The 14085-nt window shown below is 41.2% G+C and overlaps 1 protein-coding gene across 4 annotated transcripts in view; it reads left to right on the top strand.

Moving 5' to 3' along the window:
* The window catches only part of msi (RNA-binding protein musashi), a 134172-nt gene extending 121105 nt beyond the window's left edge, over positions 1–13067 (top strand). For all 4 annotated transcript variants that reach the window (XM_046632846.2, XM_046632845.2, XM_046632848.2 and 1 more), the window contains 2 exons: positions 6469–6706; positions 7627–13067. In XM_046632846.2, the coding sequence (XP_046488802.1) occupies positions 6469–6706; positions 7627–8430 (1042 nt within the window). In that variant the 3' untranslated portion in view covers positions 8431–13067. The remainder of the gene's footprint in view (positions 1–6468; positions 6707–7626) is intronic.
* The last annotated feature ends 1018 nt before the right edge of the window (positions 13068–14085 follow it).

The following is a 14085-nucleotide window of genomic DNA, read 5'->3' as shown; positions in this document are numbered from 1 at the left end:
TTTTTTACTTTAACCCTTCACGACGTTCGTATCCGGTTAATTCTCGTATAATCTCACTTTGTAACTGTATTCTTTCTCTCCTGTTCGATATTTTTTTTTTTTTACTTGTCATTTGAATTTTCAAATCGCACGATTACGTATAAATCGTCATTTCTTGTCCCACTTTAATAACGTGCAACTTATTTCTCAGTTATTCATATTTCATCGCTCACTGGATATATACCTGCCTTATTCTTCTCAGACGATCGTTAATTTCACCCCGAGTATTATTGTAAAAGACCGAGGGTCACGGCACTTTCAGCAACGCGCTGCTGTCGGAAGGATGGAACAATTAGTGTTGGTACGCGTCTATAGCAAATATACGCATCCAAGTACCTACGTACCTACGTAAGGGATATGTACATGTTTATATATGTATAAAGGCACGCGAGTCGTTGACAATTGAGCGCTCTTTACATATACATACAGCACCTATGTACGTATTGCAGGGGGTTCGTTTCAAAATGGAGGATGGGTAAATAATTATACGAAAGGTTGAAATCGACGTTCTTATAACATTTCGCGCATCTCCCCACATCGATATATCTGTACTTGTGTATAGATATGTGTGTGTATATATATATATATACACGACTCTCGCACATACACCCACACGCACACACACAGTTTTAACGTACGAAAGGTCAAAATCGTTCTACAGTCCCGCAGTGAGGGATAATTGACGAGGTGGTGTAAAAATGTCACTGCCCCAGGGATAATCACGATAAAAGTAAAATAAAATAGAAGAAAAGAAAAGCACACACAAGTCGATTAATCGATCGTTACGCAAAATTGGATCGCGTGCATTACGTGTATTCCCTTAATTACGCACGTGTACGCGGCTAGTCGGTCCATAAACGGGTCTCACGGGGGTACGAAACAGGCACGCGAGTAGGTACCGGGAAATTCGGGGATTAATTAGGTTTGAAAAGGAAAGAAAGAAAAATGGTGCAAAAATCGGTAGGGTGAAAATATTTCATTGATATAATCGACGGCGAGTTGTTATATATCATTGCGGTGCGGTGGTGAAAAATTGTGCTGCTGGGGATACGATTTTTATTTATTTTCTTCTTGTTTTTCACCGTTTTCGATGCAGAGAGCGAGCACGGGGATTTTAAGGCGACTTGAGGGGGTGGGTGAAAATTTTCCAGAGATTCGGGAAATAAGTAGGACCACCTGCAGGCGGGCAGGGTTTTTGGGTGTGTGCGTGCGTGTGTCTGAGTGCGTGATCGATGCAACCACGAGGTGGGCAGTAGCCGCGCCTATATCGACCGGAAACCATTTCCATTGAAGCTCCGAAGCTCCCTGCAAGCGACTGTGGCGGCGTTCACGTTGCCCTCCCGAATAAGGGATCATTATTATTTTCCTCCCTCTGTTTCGCGTTGTAATTTCAGATTTATCAATGCTCTTAAAATTATTTTTTTTTGGGAATTACGATGAAATTCTTTATTTCGCACTCATTTGTCGGCACGTTGTGTCTCGATTTTTCTATTTTGATTTTACCCTCTTATTACCGGGTATTATTATTAATTGTTATTTATACGGTTTTTTAAAATATTTTTTCTATTAATCCCTGGCAGTTTCGTAACAGAAACTTTTCCCCTCCTCTTTTTTTTTTTTCTTCTCACGTCTTATCGATTCTCTCGCGTGAAAAACCGATGCGTTTATGTAAACGTTACACAGAATGTTAGGGTTATTATAATTAACACCTGCACATTGGTCGATACGTATATTTTTGCAATTTTAATCTCGCGATCTCACCAAACAATTTCCTTCTTCTTGGTATTCTCTTTTTCACCGATTAATACAGTAGGTATCGAGACACCACTGCGATCGAATATTACCGTCGTCGTTGTTGCATATCTTGTTAGCTAGTTAGTCAGTTTCCTCGACTCGATAGGATAAGATGAGTATTTAAAATCCGTGTGTTAGTAATTCCTTCGATGTAATCATTCTCGATTTATTCGAATCCCTGTCTCTTTTCTCATCCGCAGCTAACGACGAGACGAGACGAAATTTTTCTTCGTTCTCCGTGAATTTCCGTGCAATCCAGCGAGAGTTTTGCGGGTGTGCTCGAGGTCGAGGACAATGTCCCGCCACACCAGTAACTCTGAAAAGGTGTACTGCTGTGACAGGACAATATTCCCGGCCCCTGCGAAACAACGATGATAATCCATCGTTTCTGCGGCTCCGTGTAACATCCGTTGACGAGATGGGATGAAATTCCTCCGGTACGACACGAATTTCCATCCTGTGTCACATTTTCGTCCTCTTCCTGTTATCCATTTTTCCGCGACACAACTTCTTTTCGATTCAAGAAGGAGAAAAAAAAATCGTTTTCCGTTTTTATTTGTTTCTTTATCAATGAATTTTATCCTTTTTGTCTTCCCTCTCACCGTTTATCGTACACACACCGTATATATATATATATATATATATATATATGTGTATATATATGTATGCATGTGTATATACACGTATATATCTATATACACGCGCATGCATATATATATATGTGTATATATATATATATATTTATATACATGTATATATATCCAGCGACGCGTGCAGTGTGTAACCGCGTACGTGTAACGCAATGAATACGCGTATCGTGTGCGATGCAGGCTTATACGTGGTCGCGTATGTCGTAGGTGAAAAGTAACGCAGGAGGTTTCGGAGAGGATGCGGTCGCCGGACGGTGACGGAGCCGAGGGAGAGTCTAGATAGCGACTCGGTCGAGCGTCCCGACGGCACTGCGTCGCTCGCGCGGCGGCGCCTCCGCGCCCCGAACTCCCTTCATCCCTCCGCCCCCGAACTCCCCCTCGCCGCCGGTGCGCGAGGGGTGGCGAACCGACTGGGCGACGACGTAGGTGGGTCAGGCGGGGGTGGGAAATACGGGGAAGTAGAAGGAGAGAGGGAGAGAGAGAGATGTGGCAAGAACTGGTCGCCGGGGGATGAGAGGGGGTGGAGGGGGAGGAGGAGGGGGAGGAGGAGGAGGAGGAGGAGGGGGAGGGGGAGGAGGAGGGATGAAACGACCCCTCGCCGGCTTACGGAGAGCGCGGGGCGTATTGATCCACCGGCTGCGTTCTCTCTCACCGGGGGAGACGACGCCGCGCGGAACGAACGAACGAACTAACGAAAACCGAGAGAGACTCGCTCTCTCCCTCCCAATCTCTCTCTCTCTCTCTCTCTCTCTCTCCCTCTCTCCCTCTCTCCCTCTCCCTCTCCCTCCCTCTCTCCGCACACAGGGATACGGCCAATGCTGTGTGCCGTCGCCTGCACCCTTCGTCCTCCACCCCCGCGATGATGCCGCTCCAGCCTGCCGACCGAACGAACGACGTCGACGACTTCCAACTATCGTTCATTCTCCTCTGCAGGGGCACTATATGTATGTATGCATTTGTGCTGCAACGGGAACAACAGTTTTCCTTTCCTACATATACGTACACCTGCGGTTGGCAATGGAGATTGATAAAAGAACGCAACGTCGGCTACTCGCATGTCGCGGTTATAGGTTTATTTTATACATCGATCTGCAGACGTGTGGTGTAAATGTAGGTAAAATCCTGAAAGTTTCTTTCCTGAAGAATACTTTTCGTCGTCGAGGGTTTCGGATGTTTTGGTGGAAAACTGGCAACTTATTTGATTCAATTTTTATGCATACGTATTCGTGCTAAATTGGTGTCAAGTCGAGTAAAGCTCGAGTCAATTTTCACACTCGTCAATTATTATTAGAGCGAAGTACGATTTGTACGAGTTTGAATAAAATTTACAGGAATCTATCAATTTTTTTTTTTTTTCCTGCAGCGTATATACACCCGATGGGTACATTTATTCATTCGTTCGTATATTATCCCCCTATATTTAATCACTTATGGGAATTGTAATTCTCGATACGCAAAATCTGTGATACGATGATCGGTAATTGTCTTTCAATTTTGTGGAAATAACAATTTATCGTGTTCGACCCAGACAACGTTGGTTATGAAAGTCTTAAGTTGGAGTATCTTCAATCATCGTGTAATAACAAGTTGGAACTGTTCCATACGAGTTTGCAAAAATTTTACTCAAACTATCATCTTGGTACTCTGCAGTTTAAAGTTCCTGAATTTCGATAGGCACGTTCTCAATGCAGAGCACGTGCGAGTTTTATATTTTCTCTTCTTTTTCTTCTTCTTGCTGCATTATACGTGTAACATAGCCATACGTATATAACCCACTCGTGTCGTATCGGCCGGATAGTCGAGTCTTCGTTGACCCCTCTCCTCTCTTTCCCATCTCGCCGTCTCTCGCTCTCCTTTCCTCTACACTCATCTCTATATACTATATAGCCCTTTGTACGGGAATTTTCGCCTCCTTCGGATCAGAGTTATCATCACGGACTACCGAGCTCTTCAGCTGTCCGTCTATTCTACCCTCTATCGGCTCGTCTTATTAGTCTGCACTGCACCGCGATGCAACGCAACGCATCGCATCGCGACTGTAAGTCGCCTCGCCATAGAGTTGACGGTTGGGCATTGATGGGTCTTGGTTTTTAAACATTTTGAGCCTAAGTTTTTGAGGAAACTCAAGAGGTTCGTATTCATAGTCAGAGCTTGAAGTGTTCAGGAAGGGTTTTATGACGGAGTCTCTTCTCTCTACCAATCGAGTCACGTCTAAAACTGAGTTAATTGAGACTCAAGATCCAGCTTCTGAAATTTAATCGATTTGTCGGAGGGTTGGCGAAAGTTTTTCAACCTTCTACGGTATACGAAAAATTGATTTTTCGTAGAAGGTATTGCTAGATATGTATATATATATATTTTTTTTTATTGTTTATTTTATAAGGGGTTGAAGTACAAAAAAGTCACCAACTATCACGACCGTCTGAGTAAATCTGTACGAACTGAAACCGCGCGAACGGTATGTTAATTCTTTCATACTCGTGGTAATTCTATCTAAAAAGTGGATTACAGGTGATTAGAATTTAGCATATCGGTTTCTTCTTTTCGTTCCTCCAAGCCTTGAGTACAAGCCCCTCGAAGTATACGATCTTTTAAACCCTAAGGTATATATTTTATGCCCGTACCCCGAATCATCGTTCGAGTGTTGAACTTTGACGCACAGCGGTATAAATCGCGACCACGGTGTGGAAGAACGTCGGTCAAGTTTAAACATTATTCGTCTGCTCGCTTTACCTTGAGATTTCGTGGATTTCGGAGATCGAAGAATCTTGGCTTCGAGGGAATTTCCCATCGCTGATACTTGTCTAACCTGAAAGAAAAAGCAGTTCGTTACAACGCGTCTCGTTTCGACAGCAGATCAAAACACGCAGTCGATATTTTTTCGCCCTTACCGGCGAGGGAGAAACACCCCTAATTACGATATTAACTTTCCCCCTGTGCGAGACTTTCCCCGGGTCAGACTTTGCCGGGCACGAGGTACATATATATATATATATATGTATGTATGTATACTATTTCTCGGCCCCGAGAAGCAGTCGTCCCGTTTCCAGTCGGCCTTTTCTCCCAATTGCCGATGCGGTGGTGCACGGTCCGTTCATCCGTCCGTCCGGCCTCTGACCCTCGGGAATCGTCGTTCCCGCGGGAACCGCGCACTCGTATCTCCCGGAGAGTTCAACTCGGCTCTCCCCGTCCATAAATTTCTCTCTCACTCCAGATCCCATTCCGTCCATCTCGTCCTCCCTTATATTTTCTTACTGCACGAAGTCGAAAAACCGAGAGGGTTCCGCACCTGAAAACTCTCCTCCTTCTCATCCTCTTCCTTCCCGATCCCCGCGGAGCGAAAGGAGTTATGATTCGTACCCAGTCGAACTGCCTGGCTGGCTAGGCCGGATAGAGATCTATTTCCCCGATACGTTAGCGACGAGCGGATCTATGCGGAGAGAGTCTGACTCGGGATGCCGGGGATCAGATGAGGAGACTACTTGTCCATTCCTCGAAAACTAGACTTCTAGACTCCGCTATTTCCTCCCCCGACGACCGCGAGCTCGAATTTATAAACATTCGTGGAGGAAACTTTGAACTCACCAACGGCGCATCGCGATTGCATGCGACTAAATTTTTTTTACAATCACGTTCTTTGAGGAAACACGTAAAACGTGACTTACTGAACGTCTATGGTCGACCTCATGGTCCTGTGCCAGACGAAGAAGGACATCGTCGAGAGGAGAAGGAACGGCAAAACGTAAAACGGCGCGAGCTGAAACAAACGAGACACTGTGTACGCATTTCGTGTGAGAGAAACGTGATTCATTGCAGATGGTTGTTCGAGTTTCGTTCGGGGTGCGATGACGATGACTGATTGATACATTAATATATATATATACATATGTATCTGTGTGTGTGTGTGTGTGCGTGCCCGCGCGTGCGATTAACGGGGGATGAGTGAAACAGTTGGCGAATGAATATTTCCATATTTTTGTTTTAGCGCCGGCATGGAAGCCAACGGTGCGATTGAGCACGATTTTCACAATGCCCTGGTACCCATAAACGGCAGCCATTCAGGAAGCTCGGGAAGAAGCACGCCGAACGGCGGCGATCCAGCACCCGGCAAACTATTCGTCGGGGGTTTGTCGTGGCAAACGAGCAGCGAGAAGCTCAGAGAATACTTCGGCATGTTCGGCACTGTCACGGACGTGCTAATCATGAAGGATCCCGTTACACAGGTTAGTTCTTCACCTCCTCCTCATCCTCGTCCTCCTCGTCGTTCGCGGCAATTTCTATCCTACGTGCTCGTCTTCTATGACCTCGATGTACAGACGTTCGCTAGTGATAATAATAATTATAAAGAAAAAGGTACAAGGATCCTTTTTGTCTTCCTCTGTCAACCACCATCACCTCCGACTCTCCCTTCTTCGTTGTTTTTTCGAACCGTATCCCAGGCGTGATGGAAGTTCGGTACACACTGAGGCAAAAATGGCATCCTTCGGTTAAATGTGTTTCTAATTTTCGGGGTCACCTCGCACGTACCCTGATGAATCTTACTAGCGTTTTGGAAAGTTGATATGTTTTAGATGAGATTCGGGTATAAGAACGATACGTGCTAGTTGGAATATTACAATAACGTCTTAACTTTGATTATCGTTATTCCAAGTCAGCGGAGTAAAGTGGAAACCGATAAAGTATTTCCTCGGGATAACCGTAGAGAAAGAGATTCGTCAATATTCATTCCGAGTGATTTCACCCCCCCACCCCCCGGTTTGTATAACTCTTCTCGTGTATATTTCGACCGATGAAAGGGATTTAAAACGAGTGAATTTCATTCTGTACCAGCACAATTTGAATATTTGATTTTATCGATTGTGAGCGATTCCGAAGTGACGGAAGTACAATTATTGTACTCTGTACACGCGACCATTTCTTCAGCTCTCCAAGCGCACCGGACGTTGTACTTAACAAATCGTGATCGGGTAGTTCCTAGTTCCGAACAACCCAACGTACGTAAGCGTTGATAACCTAGGACGGAGGATCGTTTATCCTGGAATCGATTTCTATGAATCGGTGTAATCACCGTCGCTTCCGAGTTGACCTGTAACCGCACAAACATGTATGATAAAAAACGCCCCTTGCTTATATCGTGTTACAGAGGAGTCGAGGTTTCGGTTTCATAACATTCGCTGAGCCCGGCAGCGTCGACAAGGTGTTGAAGTGCCCGATCCACACGCTCGACGGCAAGAAGATCGACCCGAAACACGCGACGCCGAAGAACCGTGCCAAGCAGGCGAATCGCACGAAGAAGATATTCGTCGGAGGAGTCAGCCAGGACACGAGCAGCGACGAGGTGAAGGCCTACTTCAACCAGTTCGGTAAGGTCGAGGAGACGGTGATGCTGATGGACCAGCAGACGAAGCGGCACAGGGGCTTCGGCTTCGTCACCTTCGAGAACGAGGACGTGGTCGATCGCGTCTGCGAGATACACTTTCACACGATAAAGAACAAGAAGGTCGAGTGCAAGAAGGCCCAGCCCAAGGAGGCGGTCCAGCCCGGGGCCCTGGCCCTCGGGAAACGCGTCGTCCTCGGCGCCCTCGGGGTCCGACTGGCACCCCAGCAGCCGCACCCCGTGGCGTCCCAGATAGTCGCGGCCCAGGCCCAGGCCCAAGTTCAGGCCGCTGCGGCGGCCGCGGCCGCGGCCCAAGTTCAGAACGCGGTAGCCGGATACGGAAAGCTTTTCGGCAGCTATCCAGCGCTTTCCGCCTACAGATACGCCCCCTACCCGATACCGGGGGCCATGGCCACCGCACCGCCACCGGCACCCGCACCCCAGGCGACACCGACGGCACCTGCGGCCCCAGGGAACCCCTACCAGGGATACTCACTGACAAACGTCGACATGTCCAGTTTCCAGGGAGTTGACTGGGGATCGATGTACGGCATGGGGATGTACGTCTAAGGGACAACGCGAGGGACGCGTTCAAACTACGCCGACCGCTGTCGAGGTTCTTCTTACCGACCTTGTAGGGGACGCGGGGATATTTGTTGTTGATAATTAACAACGATGGAAACCCCCTGTATAACTTCTTTACCTTGCCGATATTTTCACCTTGCGAAATGGTAACCGAGTCGCTCTCTCTCTCTCTTTCTCTATCTCTCCCTCTCTCTCTCTCTCCCTCCCTTTTTCTCTCTCCCTCTCTCTCTCTTTCTCTCTTTCTCTCTTACACAATTTTTTCTTCTTTCTTCGGTTCATTCGATTTACGATGAGGTAATATTTTCAACGAGGTTAAGTTCACGGTGATTTGACCGGATCTTTTACCGTATGAATACATGGAACAATGAGATCTGGTGTGATCCGCTTCCTCCATGTACAGTACAACGTAAACGTTGCAGAAATTTATGATTCAAGCTTTTCATAGACATTCCTATAACCAGCACCAACATCACCACCACCATTACTAATTACTACTGTTTTACCTCTGTGGTAAGTTGACTTTGAAGTTGGTACATAGTTAAGGCGAGACGCGTTATAGTATTATTTTTATTTCTCGCTACATTGATAATAGCATCGTAATCTTCACGAGTAAATCGACTTTTGGATCGGATCTTTTTTTTTCTTTTCTCTCTTCGGCTATATGTTTGCTTTTTTGTTTTGTGATTGCACTTCATTTCGATCAACGCTGCTCGATCACCTCGCCCAGCGAATAGACATGGATAAATGTGTACATTCAATGAATGAAATTTAATTGGCGTGTTAGAGAGAGAGAGAGAGAGAGAGAGAGAGAGAGAGAAAAAGAGAGAGCGGGCGCTATCGTCGCGGAGAAAACTCGTCGAAAAGGCAAGGCTTCGGTTAGTAAAAGAGAAAAGAAAAGTGAAAATTGAAAAAAAAGAAACGTTATGAATGAATATTGATAAAAAAAAAATCCAAGATAATTTGATCTCACACACGTTATATTATATGTGTTACACATACACAAACACACACACACGCACACACACACACACACACGAATATACACATATTCTATCATCACACGAATAATAATTATTAAAATAACATGTACGATCCTTGATCAAAGCCAAAAATCGCAAGTGTGTGGTGTTAGGAATTTTTTTTTTTCTCTTCCTCTTTTTTTTCAAACGAGGAATACGATGGGTGAAAGAAATGGAAAAAAAAGAAAGAGATTAATTATTTTATTACTGTAATCCTATAGTAAAATTATCTATTTTACACCGTTTCTTCTTATATCCTACTTTCATCTAATATATATTTTAATTTTTATCGATTCTTCTTTCAACGAGGCAGCTTACACACGTGTATAACATTTGCATGTATATAAAGAGCGATTATCTATCGACAGAATGGTCCTTCGGCTACTGTATTTTGATGCGAGTGCGCTAAAATTCAATAGCGGTGCTTTGTCAGGGCGACCAACAGTCATAAATTCAGATGACAGCTCGCCGCGATGTACGTAATCTGAAAAATTTTTGAGGTCACGTTCATTACGGTTGGTCGCCCTGGCAAACAACTGATCTCGGATTTTAGCGCATGCGCATTAAAGCGTAAAAGACGACGGACCATTCTGTCGATAGATAATCACTCTGTATGCAATTTTATGGTTCATGGCCCCCAACTGTAGCGCTCAGATCGGTTGCCTCGATGAATAATAACAATAATTGTATAATTATTGGTTGAACGCATTTTTCCATTATCGAGTTGTTGTTGTTTTTCACCTTTTCACCCTCTGATACAATTATTACTATATTAGTTTACTATGTCTACTTTTTTCTTTTTTTTTTTTTTTGTCATGAATTCAAACTCAATCCAGTCGTGTCACGTTTGCATTCGGTTCCTAGTTAGTTACTCAAATCGATCAATACTCGTTCGCGTATAAATTAAATAATTCGCGTTTATATATTCTTATAGAATTTGTTGTTTTTTTTTTCCCCCCTTCAATGTTGATATACTAGCATATCCAAATTCGGCATTGTTATTTGTACGACCTTTCAAGCAATACATATATCACGGTATTATTGTACGGAGAAGCTTGTCAAATATTGATTGACTGTATTTGTTTCTGGTTTTTGATTTGTCAAAGTTTTCGCGTAAACTATTATCACAGGCGCGTGATTTTTTGATATTTATACATATGGTAAAAGTCATTCGAGTAATTAATGACAATATTCTCTGCTCTCCACAATTACATAAGACTCGTAAACTACAATAGATACTATGCATACAATACGTACATGTACGGTAAATATGTGTAATACAATACAATACAATACTAATGTTACTAATACTAATACTACTACTAATACTACTACTCCTATTACTGCTATTACTACTACTACTACTACTACTACCACTACTACTACCACTACTATTACTACTACTACTACTTACTACTATTACTTACTACTCAAATGATGCTCCACTTAAATTGGATGAAGTATGTATACTTAACTTTTAACGACGCTAACAATACTTAAATAGCGGTTAAGAAATTACATATAACAATAATATTGATAATGTACTTTGAAAAGATAAGGGTAGCTCAGTAAGTAAGTCGTTACTTAAATTATACGTACATGCATACGCGAGTGAATACAAATATGTACGTAAATGCATAAAGTTATGCGTGCGTTGTATGTATGTATTTATATTCACGTATAAACAAATAATTAATTATTAATTATGCTAATATGCGTATATATAAATACGATAAATTAGATATCTCGTGATGTTAAGAATTTAAGGTTACAAATTTAACGTTTTAAAAGTATTTGAAAAAAGACTCGAGTCATAGATGAAGCAAACGAAACAAAGCAAACCAATATAAAATTAAAGAAAATTAAATAAAAAAAAAAAAACAAAAAACAAAAAAAAAAATAAAGAAGAGAAGATTAATTTCAAAGAAAAAGAAAAATTAAACTGAAAATGCAAATGAAACAGGAAAGAAAGAGCGGTGAGAGAGATGCAGAGAGGTATCAAAGGGTGCAGGCGCATTTGATAATGCGACGAACGAATAATGAAGTATTAAGCACACTTACTTGAAAACGAAAGGATGAAAGATGAAACAGGAAAAAAATAAATGAATACGGATGGAAATTTCGAGCAATAAGTGATTACTCAACTATACTTAACAATAATTAAAAATAATAATAATTATAACAACAATAATAATAATAGTAATAATTATAACAATAATAATAATAGTAGTAATAATAATAATGATGATGATGATGATGATGACGATGACGATGATGATGATGACGATAAATATCGCTTAAACATTTGAAGGAGAGTGAAGAAAATGAAAATGCGAAAAAAATTAAATAGAAACAGAATTATCCTGTTGAACCATAAGTAATAATTATCTATAGTGATATACGTGCGAGTGATAAATACGTGAGATGATTATATTGTATAATGCAACATAATTATAATTGTAATTAATCAATCAATTATCCACCGCTAACGCGTAAATGACATTTCTTCTTGTCTAATTTGTTTTTCTTATTACCATCGACAATACGCGACGACGCGGACGCGGCCGACGGCAACGGCGGTAGTATTATACACATGGTTATTATTAACTATGTATTATTATATCCGATACGATAAATGTTTAACGATAAAAATTACTACGAATAATTTGCGTGCTCTGTTGGAAGTGATTCGGAAGCGCGTAGTAATATTATTAGGTCTTAGAGATGAATGAGAAATGCGGAGAAAAACTTGGATGAAAGGAAAAATCGGTAAAGGATCGAAGAAAAAAAGAAATAATTAACAATAACGGTACGGTAACGAGACGTGTAATATATCGCATCGCCCGCAGCCCATGATACATTTGTTCTATCGTAAAAACTTAATAATATACGTATAGGTATACAATATACATACACACCACCACGTGTTATGAGGTTTCTTGTCGCATTTATTACATACATTTTAATTAAACATAAATAAATATTGTAATAGCCCAGAGGTTGACAGGAAATAACACAGGATGAGAGCAAGAATTGTAAGAAACGAAAAACACACACATTTGACACACGCGACAACACAAATTCTATACGATAAGACGACGATGCGAAATTGATTCGTGAGATATTCGAAACGGTGAATTATGGTAGTAAAGATAACGATTAATGACGGTGGAGATTTATAAGGAACATGAAAAGCGATTGTTAATCAACGATTATCCTGTATATGTATAACGGTGATTAATTTCCGTCAAGTACTGATCAATGCGTCACGCGTGTGCGTGCGTATGAAAATAAGTAAGTAACTAAGGAATTAAATTAATAACTAACTGATTAAGTAAATAAGTTACTTGATAAGTTGCTATAAGTTATAAGCAAATAAGAATACGTGTGCTTGTCCGTCTGTCTGTCTGTTGTCTCTGCTGGCTGTTTAATTGTACGGTTAATTTTTCCGACATCCGGAAGTATTCGGTATAGTATAAGTATATATAATATTATGATATACTTTGACGATGATGAAGAAAAAAGAGGTGAAAAGCAAAAAAAAAAAAAAAAAAAAAATGCAAAAAGTGCAAAAAAAAAAAAAAAAAAAAGAAGAATAGAAAACACTTCAAGTTAAATTATACTAAATTCGTAATATCCGTAAGTCAAGAGAAACGAGCGATTTATGTCTCGGTATGCGCATGAGTGAATTCACGAGTGAGTGCGTATACGTTGCGTAGTCTTATCTAGCCTGGTACATAAGTAGAATGGTTTCGGGTGTTCGGGGGGAGGGAGGGCGGGTGACGTATTTTTTTTTTTTTATTTATTTTTTGTTTTCCCATTTTATTTTATTTTTTTTTGTTTTCGTTTTCGTATTCAAGTTCTAATTCGTTTTTCGACGCTCGACGCTCGGCGACCATCGATGAATCGAATTTTCCAAATCGCGCATTGAATTGCGATAGTCTCAATTATTCAGTGATCGATTCGAATTTTATTCCAGTTTTTTTTTCCCCCACTCACGTCAGATATTAATTATTTTCTTCACATCTCTTTTGTGTCGATATGTTCGTTAAGGGTTTCAACTTTTCTTCATTTATTTTATTACTTTTTCTTATTATTTCCGGCAATTTTTGGTTTTTTTTTTTTTTCTTATCTCGCTTTCGGTCAATCGATCGCGAAAAAATGGTATATCGGATTTCATTACCCAAAGTGTACGGATCTGAATATGTAATACACGTTGCTTGTAAAGGTAAAAAAAAAAAAACAAATGAGAAACATATTTATGCAGAATGTAGAAAGTGTAATTTGTTGGAGGTATTTTTGGTAGATAATTTTTTTGAATGCACGTAAACAATTTCTTGTAAATTGACACCCATAATTTTTTATTTTTTTTTTATTTCCCTTTTCTTACTTTCGTTTCTCTTCATTTTTGAGTCTCTGGTTTTTTTTTTTTTTTTGTTTTGTTTAATTCTTATTCCTGTGTCATACTAATATTATACGTATATTGTCGAATGCGAGTAATAATATACATATATTTAGCAAATCTCTAGTGTGCAGCAATAAATTAGTTGTTGAAGCTAACGATGTATCTCGTCTATTTTTGAGTTGAATTCGAGTTGATTACTTGTATGTAGTTTTGTAC

This window comes from Neodiprion pinetum, chromosome 6 (assembly GCF_021155775.2).
Source record: "Neodiprion pinetum isolate iyNeoPine1 chromosome 6, iyNeoPine1.2, whole genome shotgun sequence".
Classification (NCBI taxonomy): Eukaryota; Metazoa; Arthropoda; class Insecta; order Hymenoptera; family Diprionidae; genus Neodiprion; species Neodiprion pinetum.
This window is presented reverse-complemented; position numbering and strand designations above follow the sequence as displayed.